Genomic DNA, 18,322 nt, shown 5'->3' on the forward strand with positions numbered 1-18,322 from the left:
CCAGTCATTGGCAGCAGAGAACTGGAAGGAAAGGCGGCCAAAGGGAATGTTGGCTTTGGGGATGACCTGTGAAATATACCTGCTTGGAGCTTGTGCTACGGGTGGGTGTTGCTATGGTGACCAGTGAGCTGAGATAAGGCAGGGCTTTACCTAGAAAAGACTTATAGATGACCTGAAGCCAGTGGGTTTGGTGACTGATATGTAGCGAGGCCAGCCAATGAGAGCATACAGGTCGCAGTGGTGGGTAGTATATGGGGCTTTGGTGATAAAACGGATGGCACTGTGATAGACTGCATCCAATTTGCAGAGTAAAGTGTTGGGGGCTATTTTGTAAATGACATCACCGAAGTCAAGGATCGGTAGGATAGTCAGTTTTACGAGGGTATGTTTGGCAGCATGAGTGAAGGAGGCTTTTGTTGCAAAATAGGAAGCGGATTCTAGATTGAATTTTGTATTGGAGATGCTTAATGTGAGTCTAGCCAGACACCTAGGTATTTGTAGTTGTCCACATATTCTAAGTCAGAACCGTCCCGTCCAGAGTAGTGATGCGAGTCGGGCAGGCAGCAATCGGTTGAAGAGCATGCACTTAGTTCTACTTGCATTTAAAAGCAGTTGGAGGCCACGGAAGGAGAGTTGTATGGCATTGAAGCTCGTCTGGAGGTTTGTTAACACAGTGTCCAAAGAAGGGCCAGATGTATACAGAACGGTGTCGTCTGCGTAGAGGTGGATCAGAGAATCACCAACGGCACGAGCGACATCAGTGATATATACATAGAGACTGCCAGAGGTCCAGACAACAGGCCCTCTGATTTGACACACTGAACTCTATCTGAGAAGTAGTTGGTGAACCAGGCGAGGCAGTCATTTGAGAAACCAAGGCTGTTAAGTCTGCCGATAAGAATGCGGTGATTGAGTCGAAAGCCTTGGCCAGGTTCGATGAAGTTGATCTCACCGAGTCAAATTGGAGTCCCTTATGAGGTCAATGGGAGTGCTTTCAGAGAGCTTCCACCAGCGCTGACTCTATAGACCGATGCACGGAGCCGTTGAGCTGATAAAGCCCTCAGCCAGCCAACGTCAGGTCTTAGCAACGTACGGACAGAGGCTGTGAAGGTAGAAGGCACCAAAAACAGCCTGAGCAACATGCATCATCTTCTGTAAGCAGTGTATTTACAGAAGATAAACTCCTGACCGTCAGGGTAAAGCCACGGGGTCGAAGTAGCTCTCTGTGAATGGAACGGAGGTCGTGGTACAGCTGATGTGGCCTCCTCATCCACCGTGATCATATGACAGTGGTGCTACACCTCTCAGGCAGTGAGGTGTGATCTTAGCAGCTACTGTAAGCATGTCATGCCACTGTCAGACACAATCACTCAGGTCAACCTTGGTAATATTAGCCTATTGCAATTTGCAAACGTTTTCCCCCTACATACTGTGCAAAAGTCAATAATTGACACTTCAGGAACATGGAAATGAAAGGCCATATTTTCAAACTGTGGGGCCTTTCATTAGGACCATGTAACAGATTGAGCGTTTGACAGACGTGGTAGCAGTGGCTGGATGAACCCTGACCTCAGGCCAGTCTGTCTGTGTTCACAGATCAGGGAGCCGCTCAGCTGCCGAATGCCTCTCTTCCTCATGAGGTCGCCCTCAAATACCTCCCTTAATTAACCTGGGATGGCAAGCAGCGGGCTAGAGGCAAGCAGCGGGCTAGAGGCAAGCAGCGGGCTAGAGGCAAGCAGCGGGCTAGAGGCAAGCAGCGGGCTAGAGGCAAGCAGCGGGCTAGAGGCAAGCAACGGGCTAGAGGCAAGCAGCGGGCTAGAGGCAAGCTGCTGCCTGGTTGTCGCTATCTGGCCATGCTGCAAAGGACAGTAAAACTAAATCTGATTTTACCACTACCTCCAACCAAAAATTAAGAACAAATGGGTTAGCTCATGTTCTTGCGCATCAATTCTGACGATAGGCCTAGGAATTCCGTTCTTAGGGGCATGCCCAGCTAGTGTAGGACAACCGGGTTGAATTTGGGTCCCGAGGCAAAACCAGTTGAGCCCCACTGACCTAGTTACCTTACAGCCCATGCGGAGTCTTCCCTCCATGCCTTTTGATTACCTCACCATAAAAAAAAACAAGAAGAAAAAACACCCTTTAGATTTCAATGGAGATGACAACCAGGGTTGTGTACTGGGGGCAACACACACTTGTAGGAATTCCCAGGTATTCCAAACATCCTGGAATAAACAAGAAATCTGGAATCCTCCAATCAGGATTTCTAAAACAAAAAACTAGGAAATGTTGAAAAGTTACCAGAATTATACAACCCTGTTCAGTGCATTCTGTTATTTGAACTTGCGACCATTAAAACAGTCTGACCAGACTGTCATGACCTGTGTAAAGGACATAAATATTACTCAGTGCAAAACAGACTAGGTTACTCCTCATCCTTTGATGCATTGCATTTGTCCTTGTCGTGTGCCTCTGGCCCTCAGCCTTTAAAACAAAACAAAAAATATTGGTTTTGTTGTTGTATTTTACCCCCTTTTCCTCCCCAATTTCCATCGTCTCATCGCAGCAACTCCAGGGTTGTTATTCAGTCCGGAATGGGGCTGACGCCTCTAGCACTGAGATGCAGTGCCTTAGAGCGCTGCGCCACTCGGGAGCCACCTTGTTCTTCAGTTTCTCCTATACGCAGTGTTTCCCCTATATGCATCTAAAATCGTGGCCGCCACTGCAAAATAAAATAAACTCTGTAGACTTGCCGCAACAAAGCCTGCACTTCAACAATATGTCGGTTTCATAGAAATGGTTGCAGCCAAACTGAACTATAGACCACTGGTTTGATGTTGACTTCGATATGTCACAAACACCAGCCATCATCAGCCTCGGGCCATGCAGCGAGAGGTGAGCCCGAATTTGGTTTATTTAAATCATTTTAAGAAAAGGCTGTAACAACAAAATGTGGAAAAAGTAAAGGGGTCTGAATACTTCCTGAATGCACTGTAGATTCAGAACAGAATGATGGCTAATATGTTATTGTAGCTCATCGTATGGTAAATGTTATTCTTGTCACTTGGCTGAGTTGAGACCTATAGTGCCCTGTGTGAATCTCAAAGGAACAGACAGTTCACCCAACAAAAAAACACTTTGTTCACTATGACTACCTGGTATTGACCAGCCTAACAAGTACACAGTCATAACAGACAACCATGGGAGTGGCAAGGAGGAAACAGCTACGTGAGATCAGGCCAGGCTGCTCGCTCTTCTGTCCCTCAGTCTCACCCTCAGAGTCAGTGTAGCCATGAGCCCTGCAGACCTAGGGAGGCCTACAGTACTATAGGAGAGAGGTGTGGAGCTAGCCAGCGCCAGGGTGATAATGACATCCTAAATGGGCAACACTAGACACTAGACAGACACGGACCTGCTAATGGCTGTCTAGTGTCACCAAATCTGCATAGGACAGTTCACATCTATGCCCAGCTATTCACAATGGATTTGAAGTTACCGCATATCAAGCCCCCAAACACGAAGCAGATTAACTTCTTCAGGAAAACAGCCTTAATGTTGGAAACAATCATTGATTTATTTCCCAAGCTATAGCACACAACATTTGACATACAGCAGGTTTTTAAAAGACCAAAGAGTTTGGTCTGTGTCGTGTTCTCATTTTCTCCCCGATGGAATAAAATATTGCAAAACTGGTATCGTCCTGGCCCTAGTAGAAAACCAATAGATTTGTCTCATGATGAAAATGAATTGTGTGGTCATCCTCACATTTCAACCAGTCCTCTATGAAACCAATTCAGTTTGTCCTTCTTTTACACTTAACCTGTCCAGGAAACAGCCCCCCTTGTGTGTGGTTTATTACCTTAAAAAAAAGAGTCTGGATTAGTTACTGTTAGACCATTCCTGCTGTATAAGCATATTATTAGTTCTAACGGTCTCAATGTTATGGTCTCTAATGTTCCACAACTGTATAGTGTTTTGCAATGGTACAGGGGTCACAATAGAATTCAGAAATGCATTTTTTTTTAATGCAGATTTAAATAAATAAAAATCTGCATTTTAAACCATTTCAGCTGAGTTTTAGATTGAAAATCAATACAGTGATCAGGGGTGTATCTATAGTTCTCCTTCACCGAAAATACATTAGTGAAACACATTTGGCAGAAAACAGCTTCATTTTCATCAGATGACAACAGAAGAGCAACGCTAAAGTTATTTGGCTGCCAGCCGCACAAGTAAAGACGAGTCATGGCCACCAAATGTCTAATATTTACCATAGGAAATGTAGCTGGCTACGTTCTTTCTAACGCTTTGCTTCAAGTTAATCTTGCATTTAACCGGAGAAAAGTAGGCTACACCAACAGAACATATAAGATCTTATTTCCGGCGCTAATCCTAAAAAACGCCATTCATTTTCTCCATTGGCTTTGTCCAGCAAACCATGGCGTAATTAGTTCCTACAAAAAGACGCCATTACTATTTCTCGCTATGCCCGTTTGTGAATTCTCATCCGAGTGGAGAAGTGCAACTGAAGCACAAAATTAGTCTGATGCCGATCAGAAATGACAAAACACAGCAAGATATTTATGGGTTTTATTTGTATTTTTTCCTGCGTGTGAAAAACACAGAATTCTGCGATCCCTGTTGGTAATGGTATTGGGTTGGGTTTAATGCTAAAGGTCACTAATCACAATACATAAAGAGTAGGGCTGGGTGATATTTTTCACATTATCACTACATTTGATCTTTCATAATAAAAAGTTCTAAATATGCTTTATAAGTAGTTCATGACACTAGGGTGGCAACAGGTACATTATATGTGATTTCAAATGGGGCTTTCTCCATGCTGAATGAAGTTGTATTGAACAGTGTAAAATAAAACAAAAATACTTTCTGCATTTACTGCACTTTTGTTATCATTTCCAGACTGTGCCACACAGGGCTACATGATATGGGGAAAACTAGGCCTAGTTAATTGGTGAACTGCTGGAATCATGGAAATAGAATGATTATTCTAATTCTATAGTTGGAATCAGTGTTCATTTTGGCAGCTACTTTAGATTTAGTTTCAGTCTTAAAATACTTGAGTCTTAGTCACACATTAGTCATTTCATCCTTCATTAGTTCTAGTTATTATCAGTCGACTAAAACTCTGGAAAATGTCTCTAGTTTTAGTCACAGCCATTTTAGTCACATTGTTTTCTATTAAATTAAGAATATTTAGGGTACCTCTGTCATTTGTTTAACACTTTGGTTACTACATGATTCCATGTATTATTTTATAGTTTTGATGTCTTCACTATCATTCTACAATGCAGAAAATGGTAAAAAATAAAAGAAAGAAAAACCCTTGAATGAGTAGGTGTTGTAAAACCGGTAGTGTATGCCTAAAATAACATTGTGGTACCGCGGTTGGGTTCGGGACCAGGTCCTGCGGTAGCAGGCGGGAGTCAGACAGAAAGCCAGCAGGAGCAGGCGGGAGTCAGACAGAAAGCCAGCGGGAGTCAGACAGAAAGCCAGCGGGAGCAGGCGGGAGTCAGACAGAAAGCCAGCGGTAGCAGGCGGGAGTCAGACAGAAAGCCAGCGGTAGCAGGCGGGAGTCAGACAGAAAGCCAGCGGTAGCAGGCGGGAGTCAGACAGAAAGCCAGCGGTAGCAGGCGGGAGTCAGACAGAAAGCCAGCGGTAGCAGGCGGGAGTCAGACAGAAAGCCAGCGGTAGCAGTATGAAAAGCTGCGGTAGCGGGCGGGAGTCAGACAGAAAGCCAGCGGGAGCAGTATGAAAAGCTGCGGTAGCCGGACAGAAAGCCAGTGGGAACAGTATGAAAAGCTGCGGTAGCTGGACAGAAAGCCAGTAGGAACAGTATGAAAAGCTGCGGTAGCGGGCGGGAGTCAGACAGAAAGCCAGCGGGAGCAGTATGAAAAGCTGCGGTAGCCGGACAGAAAGCCAGTGGGAACAGTATGAAAAGCTGCGGTAGCTGGACAGAAAGCCAGTGGGAACAATATGAAAAGCTGCGGTAGCTGGACAGAAAGCCAGTGGGAACAGTATGAAAAGCTGCGGTAGCCGGACAGAAAGCCAGTGGGAACAGTATGAAAAGCTGCGGTAGCTGGACAGAAAGCCAGTGGGAACAGTATGAAAAGCTGCGGTAGCGGGAGGGAGCCAGACAGAAAGCCAGTGGAAGCAGTATGAAAAGCAGCGGTAGCGGGCGGGAGCCAGACAGAAAGCCAGTGGAAGCAGTATGAAAAGCAGCATCTTGCTAAGATGTGCATTTAAACTGTGACGCATGAGCAGCATCTCAGCATTAAGCTATGGTACAATGAACATGGGCAAGTGATTGACAGAAGGCTACACTGTGGACAGGGATGAAAGAAAACGAGATTGTATCTATCCAGTGTTTTTTGAAAAAGTGAAAATCACATGTCAAGGTCTCAGCAGGGAAAAGGACCTTGCTGACTTTGTTTCCGATGTGGCAGTGATTGTTTCCCCAGAGCTTTACCTCCTAACAGCAGCCATCCTAGTTGACCCTGACCCCACCATCACTCACCGCAAAAGCATGAAGAGGAAAGAGGATGAAGTGACACTGTGGCCAACATTCTGTCTTCTCCTCTCTCTTGCTCACACTTCTGTGTGGTGCGTGCGTGCGAGTGATCCAAGTTAAGGAATAGCCATGCACAGCTCCAGTCACAGAGCCATGTGTGATCAGGTGGTCTAGCAGGCTCCTGTAATTAACAACCTCAGGCAGATCCAGTCAGGCATGGCCAGCAAATTAACATGCAGCAGCTCACACACTCAACATTACAGATATCCTCACTGGGCACAAAACCAACAAAAAAAACTCTGCTGAAAATAGACTCTCTGCAGAATTCCCCTTCAAGTAAGCTACAGCAGTTTTAGGTCCGTGACTATTTCCTGACCATAGACCTTGGTATGGCCTACTGATGCTGTCCTGTCATACTGTGATATTGGGCCTAAATCAAACGTGAGTCAAGCAGTGTTTTCCACTAGTGCTGAATGTAGGCTATACAGCAGGTTACACAGCAATTTTCAGCCGTGTACTTTTTCAACTTAAATGAACTAGGCTACTTTTCAATTAGCAAATTAGAAAAAAAGGCTGCAGAGTCCTCTCCCGCTAGAGGTAACTCAACCTAGCCTATTGTTTTCTGGTACATTCAGTTTTTTTCTTTTGCGTGTTTCATATGCAGCCACAAAGTGTTGGCGCATCAACTTCCTGTACGTTGATTGGTGAACAGCAAGCTTGACTGAATAAAGTCGATCTCATATATTCTTGACACTACGTTATATTTCGGAATGGCAAGTCTTGACTATCTTAAATGTGTTTGTTTTTTTATAAAATAATGACACATACCATGTTCAATTATTACGCGATTAAATGAATCATGTAACAATTAATTAAGTAGTAATCTGGGGAACCACGGGAAAAGTTATTTTACGAGTTATTATCTCCCGACTAAAGTCTAAAGACATCTCCCTTTCGTCAGTCAGTCAATTCATTCATTCTTATTACCTCATATCAGTCTCATTCTGAATGTCGCAGAACTCTTGGATATCTGCACAAACCCTAGCATAAATGATGAATCAGCGATAAACGAATTGGCTTAATTATTTATTTACTAACTAACTACACAGAATTACATTTAAAAAACAGGATAGTTTTCACATCGATTACTACACAATGGAATGAAAAGTCCCTAGTAGACTAAATCGGTATGACGGCTTGTTACACAAAATGACGGATTCAAAAGAGAGGGAAAGGAAGAGACAAAGGAATTCCACGATTGTACAGACAGCTGATTACTATGCTCACGGAAATGCAAATAATTTGCACATGAACGGCCGCTCATTCGAAAGAATTGCAATGTACATATTTACTAGGGATGCACGATAAATATGAGTATTCCTCCAAAGCTCAGTTGTCCTGAGTCTGCACAACTTTGCCAGGACCTAGGATCAAGGGACACACTCAAGTGTTTTAGTACTAGATCTCCTGACACAATGATGAAAATAATCATGGCCTCTAAACCTTCAAGCTGCATACTGGACCCTATTTGAACTAAACTACTGAAAGAGCTGCTTCCTGTGCTTGACCTTCCTATGCTGAACATATTAAAAATGGCTCTCTATCCACCGGATGTGTACCAAACTCACTAAAAGTGGCAGTAATGAAGCCTCTCTTGAAAAAGCCAAACCTTGACCAATATTTTTTTTTTTTTACTTTAAAAATATATATATATAATTTAAAAAATTGGCCTATATGGAATCTCCCATTCCTCTCAAATAATTTTGAAAAAGCTGTTGAAGTAACTCACTGCCTTCCTGAAGACAAACAATGTATATGAAAAGCTTCAGTCTGGTTTTAGACCCCATCATAGCACTGAGACTGCACTTGTGAAGGTGGTAAATGACCTTTTAAATGGCGTCAGACCGAGGCTCTGCATCTGTCCTCGTGCTCCTAGACCTTAGTGCGGCTTTTGATACCATCGATCACCACATTCTTTTGGAGAGATTGGAAACCCAAATTGGTCTACACGGAAAAGTTCTGTCCTGGTTCAGATCTTATCTGTCGGAAAGATATCAGTTGGTCTCTGTGGATGGTTTGTCCTCTGGCAAATCAACTGTAAATCTCGGTGTTCCTCAAGGTTCCGTTTTAGGACCACTATTGTTTTACCTCTTGGTGATGTCATTCAGAAACAATGTTAACTTTCACTGCTATGCAGATGACACACAGCTGTACATTTCGATGAAACATGGTGAAGCCCCAAAATTGCCCTCGCAATTGTGGATGGCTGAAAAAAAAAAAACATTTAACTCGGACAAAACAGAGATGCTTGTTCTAGGTCCCAAGAACCAAATAGATCTTCTGTTGAATTTGACAATTAATCTTGATAGTTTTATTTGAGACTACTGTACAACTATGAAGGACCTCGGCATTACTCTGGACCCTGATCTCTCTTTTGACGAACATATCAAGACTGTTTCAAGGACAGCTTTTTTCCATCTACGTAACACTGCAAAAATCTGAAACTTTCTGTCCAAACATTATGCAGAAAAATGAATCTGTGCTTTTGTCACTTCTAGGTTAGACTACTGCAATAATCTACTTTCCAGCTACCAGGATAAAACACTAAATAAATTCTAGTTAGTGCTAAACACGGCTGCTATAATCTTGACTAGAACCAAAAAATGTGATCATATTACTCCAGTGCTAGCCTCTCTACACTGTTAAGAGCAAGGGCTGATTTCAAGGTTTAACTGCTAACCTACAAAGCATTACATGGGCTTGCTCCTACCTATCTTTCCGATTTGGTCCTGCCGTACATACCGACATGTACGGTCACAAGACGCAGGCCTCCTAACTGTCCCTAGAATTTCTAAGCAAACAGCTGGAGGCAGGGCTTTCTCCTATAGAGCTCAATTTTTATGGAATGGTCTGCCTACCCATGTGAGAGACGCAGACACGGTCTCAACTTTTAAGTCTTTATTGAAGACTCATCTCTTCAGTAGGTACTTTGATTGAGTGTAGTCTGGCCCAGGAGTGTGAAGGTGAACGGAAAGGCACTGGAGCAACGAATCGCCTTTGCCGTCTCTGCCTAGCCGGTTCCCCTCTCTCCACTGGGATTCTCTGCCTCTAACCCTATAACAGGGGCTGAGTCACTGGCTTACTGGTGCTCTTCCATGCCGTCCCTAGGAGGGGTGCGTCACTTGAGTGGGTTGAGTCACTGATGTGATCTTCCTGTCTGGGTTGGCGCCCCCCCTTGGGTTGTGCCGTGGCGGAGATCTTTGTGGGCTATACTCGGCCTCGTCTCAGGATGGTAAATTGGTGGTTGAAGATATCCCTCTAGTGGTGTGGGGGGGCTGTGCTTTGGCGAAGTGGGTGGGGTTATATCCAGCCTGTTTGGCCCTGTCCAGGGGTATCGTCGGATGGGGCCACAGTGTCTCCCGACCCCACCTGTCTCAGCCTCCAGTATTTATGCCCCAGTAGTTTGTGTCCTGTGTGAATTTAAGTCTCTCTCTCTCTCCTCCTCGCCCCCCCCTCTCAGGACCTCGCCCCAGGACCTCGTCCCAGGACTACCTGGCCTGATGACTCCTTGCTGTCCCCAGTCCACCTGGCCGTGCTGCTGCTCGAGTTACAACTGTCCTGCCTGCGGCTATGGAACCCTGACCTGTTCACCAGACGTGCTACCTGTCCCAGACCTGCTGTTTTCAACTCTCTAGAGACAGCAGGAGCGGTAGAGATACTCTGAATGATCGGCTATGAAAAGCCAACTGACATTTACTCCGGAGGTGCTGACCTGTTGCACGCTCGACAACCACTGTGATTATTATTATTTGACCCTGCTGGTCATCTATGAACATCTAGGCCATGTTCTGTTATAATCTCCACCCGGAACAGCCAGAAGAGGACTGGCCACCCCTCATAGCCTGGTTCCTCTCTAGGTTTCTTCCTAGGTTATGGCCTTTCTCTGGAGTTTTTCCTAGCCACTGTGCTTCTACATCTGCCATGCTTGCTGTTTGGGGTTTTAGGCTGGGTTTCTGTACAGCACTTTGAGATATCAGCTGATGTACGAAGGGCTTTATAAATAAATTTGATTTTCTAAAAATGCCAACATCGGTATTGGCCGATGTCTAGTTTAACGCCGATGTGCAAAACCGATGTCAAAGCTGACGTGCTTTGGGTTGAGTCTTAACATAACGTTTGTACATGACATAATGATGCCACGTAAAATTGTGCGCTATATGTGCAACACAGCATTATACTAAACTAGCCCACAATGTCTGCTGTGTGGATCGAGCAGTCAACAAGTTGAGCAGTATTTGAAAGAGTTAGAAAATTTTAGCGAGACAACTCATAGGCGATATCCATTAAAGCCTAGATAATGGAATTCCTTGTCCTTGACAAACAACCGTTCTCTGTCGTGGGTGATGTTGGCTTTTGCCGACTGGTCGAGCACCGTTACACACTACCAAGTGCACAATTTTTCAGATGTTGCCCTACCGGAATTACACAGTAATAGCATCACTGCTATTAGCTTCACGACATACATACTATGGAACGCCGTTTGGGTCTTTGAGTGTCAAAAAAGTTACAGTAGCACTGTCAAAGCTGTACAAAAAAAGTCAGCAAACACCGGCCACGAACAGTGTTTACAATAATGCGTCGGTAATAAAGCATAATTTGTTCGACCTCAACTTCGACTGCAAACTCAGCAAAAACCCAACTGGTTTTTGACCCAACCGGCGTTCCATGGAAATCTGGTTTAGAATGAAACAACTGAACAACAAAACAGCACATCAAGTAAGTGAAAGAAATAGGTTTTGATGATGTTTTACTGGTAATGGGGACATAGGTAAATGCCATCAAAATATATTTTTGGTCAGTGTGGTGTGTGTCACCTTTATTTAACTACGCAAGTGAGTTAAGAACAAATTTTTATTTACAATAACGGCCTACCCCGGCCAAACCCGGACGACGCTGGGCCAATTGTGCGCCGCGCTATGGGACTCCCAATCACGGCCAGATGTGAGAGAGCCTGAATTCAAACCAGGGACTGTAGTGATGCGTCTTGCACTGAGATGCAGTGCCTTAGACCGCTGCGTCAATGTGTGTGAGTTAAATATTTAACTGTACTAGAATGCTTAAAAGGCAGCTAAAATTGTAAATATCGGCATGTTTTTTTTGGCAAGGAAAATATCAGATCTCTGTATCGGCCAAAAATGTAATATCGGTGCATAACTAATATTTACGTGTGTATGTCTTTGCTGTCTCTCTGTTGAAAACACTCGATCCACCTACAGGGAGTAATTTGACAGAAAGTCTTTGGTTGTCCACCAGAGGTCACCAAGTCCTTTGTAAGTGTAGTAGGTTTCCGAGTGTCTGTGAGAACAGATCCTCCATAGGTCTACCCCGTATTGTTCAGTGGGCTCTGTTGGTTAGTTTAGAGGCATCTATAGTGGTGAGAGTAAATTGTTGTGTCTTCTCGTCTTCGGTCAATTTTACTAGACCACAGTACTTAAACAGCTGCAGACTGAATGTTCCTGTGTAGTCTTCTTCTTCTTCGAGAGAGAGAGAGAATTTCTAACTATTCCGTACCTTTCAGCTCACACTGTCGGTCACGCTGGTCTAATGTAGAGCTAGAAACATTTTACACGCCCGTAGCAACCCGGCAATGTACTGGTCTCTAGAGATTTCAATTTCTTAACCATTTGTTACGTAATCAGCTGGTGCTGCATGCAACTGGTCTCCATTTAAATGTCAACCATTTCAGTGTGTGGACTGCGTCCTCACGTTCTCTGGTCTAATGTAAATTTATTTCAACTCTGGCAAAAGGGGCGTTCCATGATGCCAACATAATGTCTGTGCTCCCATGGGTGTGGCCACTGACTGGTTAAAACTTTGATATGAAAAACAATTCTCATTTACAAGGCTAACATCACATTTAATCTTTTTACAAATAGTTTCATATTTAATTGTATAAGTTCCACAACATTTAGATGTAAATCTGATAAGTGGGAAATATACACATTCAGAGACACAGTTGTTCTTATACCGTCCTTAATGAGATCCCAAAACAACTGTTCTGACATAATTGTTCTTTCAGTACCCACGGACCATTCCAAATGTTTGGATTACAGAAATATTGTTTCATTATTCAACCCTTTGATGTTACTGTTAGTAACAAAGAGGTTCCTTTCCCCTCCTCCTGCAAAGCCCAAAGGCAGAGTTTCCACAAGGTATTTACGACTGTCATAGAATGTCCGACTTCACCCCTCCCCCTCTGCGGGAGAGAGAGGGCACTGTAGAGCGGACCCACCTGTAACCTGATCCTTCGGATCCTCACAGGAGAGTCATGACAGTAGTTACATGTCAATGGTATCGAAACGGGACAAGTGAACTAAAGATCTCGTTTGTATTTTCAATATGTTTTGTTTTCTATTTTAAAGTCCATCAGGACTAGCCAGACAGTGACGTTAAAGTCAGTGACTCGTCAGGAGCCTACCGAATCGCATTGGTAAGAGAGCTGATGTTTAGGCTCCCTATTTTACATACTGGTAGGCTATTTGGGAAATTATCTGCAGATAAATTATAAAAACATTCAATGAAGATGAAGAATCCTCCTCACTGCAGGAACAATGGATAGGCTTGTGGCGAGAATGCCTTACTCTAGTCCAAAATATGATAAAAGAAAACAGATTGAAATGTTTTAAAAGCTACGATATTTGTATGGTATTTTCAAAGATGTTGATATAGATCTACTGATTTAATCAAAGTGTTGACAACGGAGTAATTAACTGCAACTTTCTGTGTAGCAAAGCCCATGTTTAACACCTGCGTCATTCTTCAATCATACCTGTATTGCAGATAGCTGAGAAAATGCCTCTTAAGAAGAAGCTTGAAGCCTTCACAAAGAGAATTGCAAATTATTTCACTAATTTAACTGATATTGTTCTCCCTCTTAACACATATGGACCCATAACTTAACTGAGCATCTGTTCTGTTTATTTACGAGACCCCATTTTTCCATTTGAAAAAGTGCCCATCACACAATTTCAAGATAATTTGGGCTATTTTACTTAATTCTTCTTTTTTCATATCTTGCGGGAAAATTCATATATTGCAGTACAATACTTTAAATCTCAAGAGAAGACAAGGTTAAATGTTTAAAAAAAGGTTGATAGGTCTCTTACTCAGAAAATAGTCCTAGACAATCCCCCCCCCCAAGGAAAAACAGATAGGCATACACTGTAATTTCCTGTAATTCAAACAAATACCACAAAAAAATCCACTCTGAGGTAAACTCAATGAAGCATTCAATCATTTCACCGTGTATTTCAGATGGAATAAAAGCAGTAGAATGTACCAGAGGCTACCAAAATCAAGATTTTTTTTACCAAACAAGCTCTGAACCCCCAGCAGGCTTCTTTTTCTATTTGCCTGGCTACTCCATATGCTTGTGGAAAACACTGGTCAAGCTGAATCAACATGGATAGGGGCACCAGGGACAGAGTCCAGACTCTCACTGGTTTCAGGATGTTCCTGACATGTAGAAGGACCGTTAATATAATTCCAATCTTGATATCAAAAACATCAGAAGTGGCATATTTAATCTTTCTGTAAGAATTGAGGGAGTGGCATTTGTCTGTGTTCTTTGGTCAGTGTCTGTTAAAAATCTGTCCAGGTTCTCGTCAAAATATGCCTTTTTAACACAACAATAAAAACCACATAGCTTTGTAAGCTTTCACCATGACATAACAGCACAATTTATTTTATTTTTTTCTTAAAAGAGGTCAACGTTTCCCCTAGACTCCCTGCTGTGTCCAGCACCCCATCACTCATCCCCACTTCCTGTCCACACAGGAACCAGCCAGCACCAGACCAGGAGGAAATCCTTCTTTGTTGAAAACACTGACTGCAGGAGGGAGGGGGGTGGTCAACGAACATCAATATGGAGGCCCAGCTATCAGCTGCTGCACAAACAGACCTGCCTTATCTTTGCCCACACATGAGGACAAGAAAAACCGTAGGGAAGTAACAGACTCCCTTGGACCACTGTTGACCTCTATCTTGACTGTACAAGTCTTGACATTGAATGTGCAGCGTCAGCAGGAAAGTACCCTGATAGGCTAGACTTTTGACAAATTAACCACCTTTGCGCTAGTTCAGCACTTTTTTGAGATGGAGATTTGTACACAGTGTAAAGTGGTTGATAGGTAGTGCCTGACAGGGGGCCAGTCCCGGATACAGGTGTTCTACAGGTCAGCGAGCCTGTTAAAAGATGGACTCAGGCAAGGGGAGTCAATTGAAATGGTCGAACTAGCACACCGCTCCACAATGAGCTTCATAAAAGACACTACACAAGAGAGGGGGAGTCTGATATGGAATGGTACTGATGCAGAGGGAAATTAGGCTAAATGACCATACAGTATGCATATAACCTAGGCCTACAACACGGAATGACGCTTCCTGTTCAAAGGCAGACCCTGGGTTAACAAACAGGACTTTCTTTAAAAGAGTCCCATCTGCAAATAAATGGAGAAGATACTTTTTTTAACAGCATTCAATGGGAAAGAGTGTAATATAATGAGGCGTCTATATGTCCTTGATTTACAGTCAGGTTCACAATTATTGGCACCTTTGATAAAGATATTGTATGCTCCCAAAAAAATTGCTATTATATTATTTTAGGTGATGAGAAAAAAAAATCTGAGAGATAGGGGTGCCAATAATTTTGACCCCTGTGTTCAATACCCTAGCACTCTCCCCTTGTGAGGATAACAACACTGAGCCTTTTATAAAGATGTTTTATGAGGTTGGAGAACACGTTGGGGCTACTACTGGTGTGCGTGGCCAAAGAGCTCTATTTTCATGCCGGTACTATGGTCAGACAGAGTACTTTGGCCACGGACACCAGTGGTGGGTTTGGCATTGAAAAACAGAAGCTTATGCAGAAAAGTATATCATACCTACAGTAAAATATGGTGGTGGATCTTTGATGTCATGGGGCTATTTTGCTTCCACCAGTCCTGTGGCCCTTGTTAAGGTCAACAGCATTATGAACTTTACCAAGTACCGTGACATTTTAGCCAAGACCCCTGGTTGCCCTCACCAGGAGGCTGACACTTGGCTGCAAATGGATCTTCCAGCAAAAAAAACAAAAAAAAAACAAGCACTAATCAAAATTAACAAAGAAATGGTTAATTGACCACAAAAATCAACATTTTGAAATGGCCATCTCAGTCGCCGGACTTGAACCACATTGAAAACGTGTGGCGTGAATTGAAGAGGGCAGTCTATTAGCGCAGACAAAGGATATCAAGGATCTGGAAAGATTCTGTATGGAGGAATGGTCTAAAATGTTCTCCAATCTCATAAAACATTGGATAAAAAGACTTGAGTATTGAAAACAGGGGTGCCAATAATTTTGACCAGTATCTTGAGATTTGTTTGTATTACTTGTTAAACTAAATATTTCTCTGAGCAATTGTAGTATAAAATAAATGTCCCTTTGTTTTGTTGTATAGAATATAGCTCAGTATAATTACAGTATTTTTTGCTCATCTTAATTAAGGGTGCCAAAAATGATGGACCTGACTGTATGTCCAATTAAAAAGAGTTAGATCCACAATCTGTCATTCCAAACATATCTGCAATTTTTATAAATGTATTTTCTTGTCCTTGCAAGCTTCTGAATTTTTGCATAAGATGAGTGATAGAAACAACATTGACCATTTAAACTCTAGGTAGGAACTGATAGTGAGATAGACTTAAACACATTTAAACAAAGCCTGGTAAGATAAATTCCACAAAAATAAACTGAAACAGTGGTTCATTTCCCCAAAGAGAACAAACTAGCAGAACTAGTCACCTGTCACACACACCCCCACATCCTTTCTCTGATAACCATACCCGGGGTAAGATAGATAAGCCTATACAATAGGCAGGCATCTTCTATTCAATACCTATATTTTCACTTTGTTTTTGATATATAGACAATGTCTTAAACAGACAAAATGATAAGATACTTTACTTGCAGGTAATAGAAAAAAACATACCTAATTGTTGGCTGGCTATTCCTATAATTTCCTACTGCCTGCATCAGGACAAAATAAATGGCATAAAATAAGAATAGGTAGCCATGTCATGTGACGACCACCTATGAATTATGCAATACTATCTGAATATGTAGCTAACTGGCTAGGATAGAAATTGAAAGTACACCCAAAGGCGAATTTAATTTGTGGGACTAGCAAACTAGCTACATGTTTCAACAAAGTGTCATGTGCATTCTGTTCAGATGTCATCTCCAAATGTTGGCTAACGTTACTGAATGGCTCTTTTGTTAATGCTAGCTAGCCTAGCAATATACATTTCAGAGTTTAGCAAGCTAGACAGTGCCAGTTGCTAGGTTAGCTAACAAGCCCTTGAAGGACTAGAGGTTGATAGCTAGTAAACAGCTAGTAACTAGCTAGTAACCAACATGCAAACAAAACGGTCCATCTAGATAGTACCTACGACGTGAAGCGAAGCACCTTGTTAGCTCAAAGCTAGGTTTTTGTAACCTGCCTGCTGCTGACTGGCATGCTAATCAGCTAGCTCTGGCTAACCGTTCTACAATGACACTACTGGTGGCTTGCAAACGAACGTTAGACAGACGCGCTAACCACAAAGGATGGCTTGGCTTAGCTAGCTAACGTTAGCCAGCTCCACGTGTATCATATAGGTTAGCATGATACCACATATATTCGACGTGGTAAAAAAATTAAAAAAACATTGGACTCAAAGGTTAGCTAGCTAGCTTACTAGGAGGCAGGCACCATCAATAATCGAGCGAGTCACTGGTGCTGCATCAAAGCTCGATGACATGTCACTCACCTAACAGTGACCGGAGGTGCTTCAGTCGGGTCAATACATCCTTCTTTGGGTCCAGAACTTTCTGTGTTGATTTCTTGACGTCTCCATGGCCCCTTCGAGTGAACATTCCGCTGTAAAACGCAATTTTGAAACCTAGAATAAGTTACCTCTTCTTTACCATATAGTGAGCCTATGCTGTGACACCGTCACTTTCCTCACCACCGCTCTACGCTTGCTCCGCGAGCATACTTAGCGCCGCTAGTCCCCTCCTTTTTCGTGAGTGTGTAAACACGGAAGCGCAGCTCCTAACGTGGCCACGCCCCCTGTAGTACGTAGCCAGCAAGTGCTCAAGCGCTTGCCCCATGCTTACAATTTCACACAAACTTAATAGTGCCACTGTCTTTGAGAGCTACCAACTCTCACGCATTGGCCGTGAAACACGTATTTGACCCTCTTCTCACACACCACACTTCTTATATCTCACGCATTGAAAAGCACTGCTTTTTCTAATAAGTCAGTGCGTTAACTTTGGAGCGAGATAACGTTCTCCTCTGAGTTTATAAAACTGTAAAATAGTAGCATGGTAGCGCTGTTTTATGTTTAATGTTGTCAACAAAATTTGGTTGCTGTTACTCCCGTCCCTATTGCAGAAAGCTGCATTTTGACAGCATGTACTAAAGTTGATTTATTCCACACTTGCTTTGGCCCCCTCGTTTGGTGATTGGCATTTAGGCTGTGACAACGAAAAGGCAGCAGACATACCTACCAGGAGTGGTGCGTTGTTTGCTATTAATTGTGACCGTGATATACTTTTATTTTATCACAAAACCGGATAGCAACCTCTGTCCGATGAAGTCCACGACGCATATGGCATGTAAAACAGACAGCCGGGGTAAGCTGTCACTGTAAATAAGAATTTGTTCTTAACCGACTTGCTTAGTTAAATAAAGGTTAAAAAAC

At 43.0% G+C, this 18,322-nt stretch overlaps 1 protein-coding gene across 3 annotated transcripts in view; it reads right to left on the bottom strand.

Annotated features, from left to right (window-relative positions):
• LOC112256591 (Ral GTPase activating protein catalytic subunit alpha 2) overlaps positions 1 to 17,672 on the bottom strand; it is a 137,710-nt gene extending 120,038 nt beyond the window's left edge. The window contains exon 1 of one of the 3 annotated variants that reach the window (XM_024429923.2): positions 17,384 to 17,671. In XM_024429923.2, the coding sequence (XP_024285691.2) occupies positions 17,384 to 17,489 (106 nt within the window). In that variant the 5' untranslated portion in view covers positions 17,490 to 17,671. Of the gene's footprint in view, positions 1 to 17,383 lie in introns of all 3 variants that reach the window. The other 2 variants (XM_024429925.2, XM_042325439.1) reach the window with 2 other exon arrangements.
• Positions 17,673 to 18,322: the final 650 nt, after the last annotated feature.

The sequence above is a fragment of the Oncorhynchus tshawytscha genome, linkage group LG08 (genome assembly GCF_018296145.1).
Source record: "Oncorhynchus tshawytscha isolate Ot180627B linkage group LG08, Otsh_v2.0, whole genome shotgun sequence".
NCBI lineage: Eukaryota > Metazoa > Chordata > Actinopteri > Salmoniformes > Salmonidae > Oncorhynchus > Oncorhynchus tshawytscha.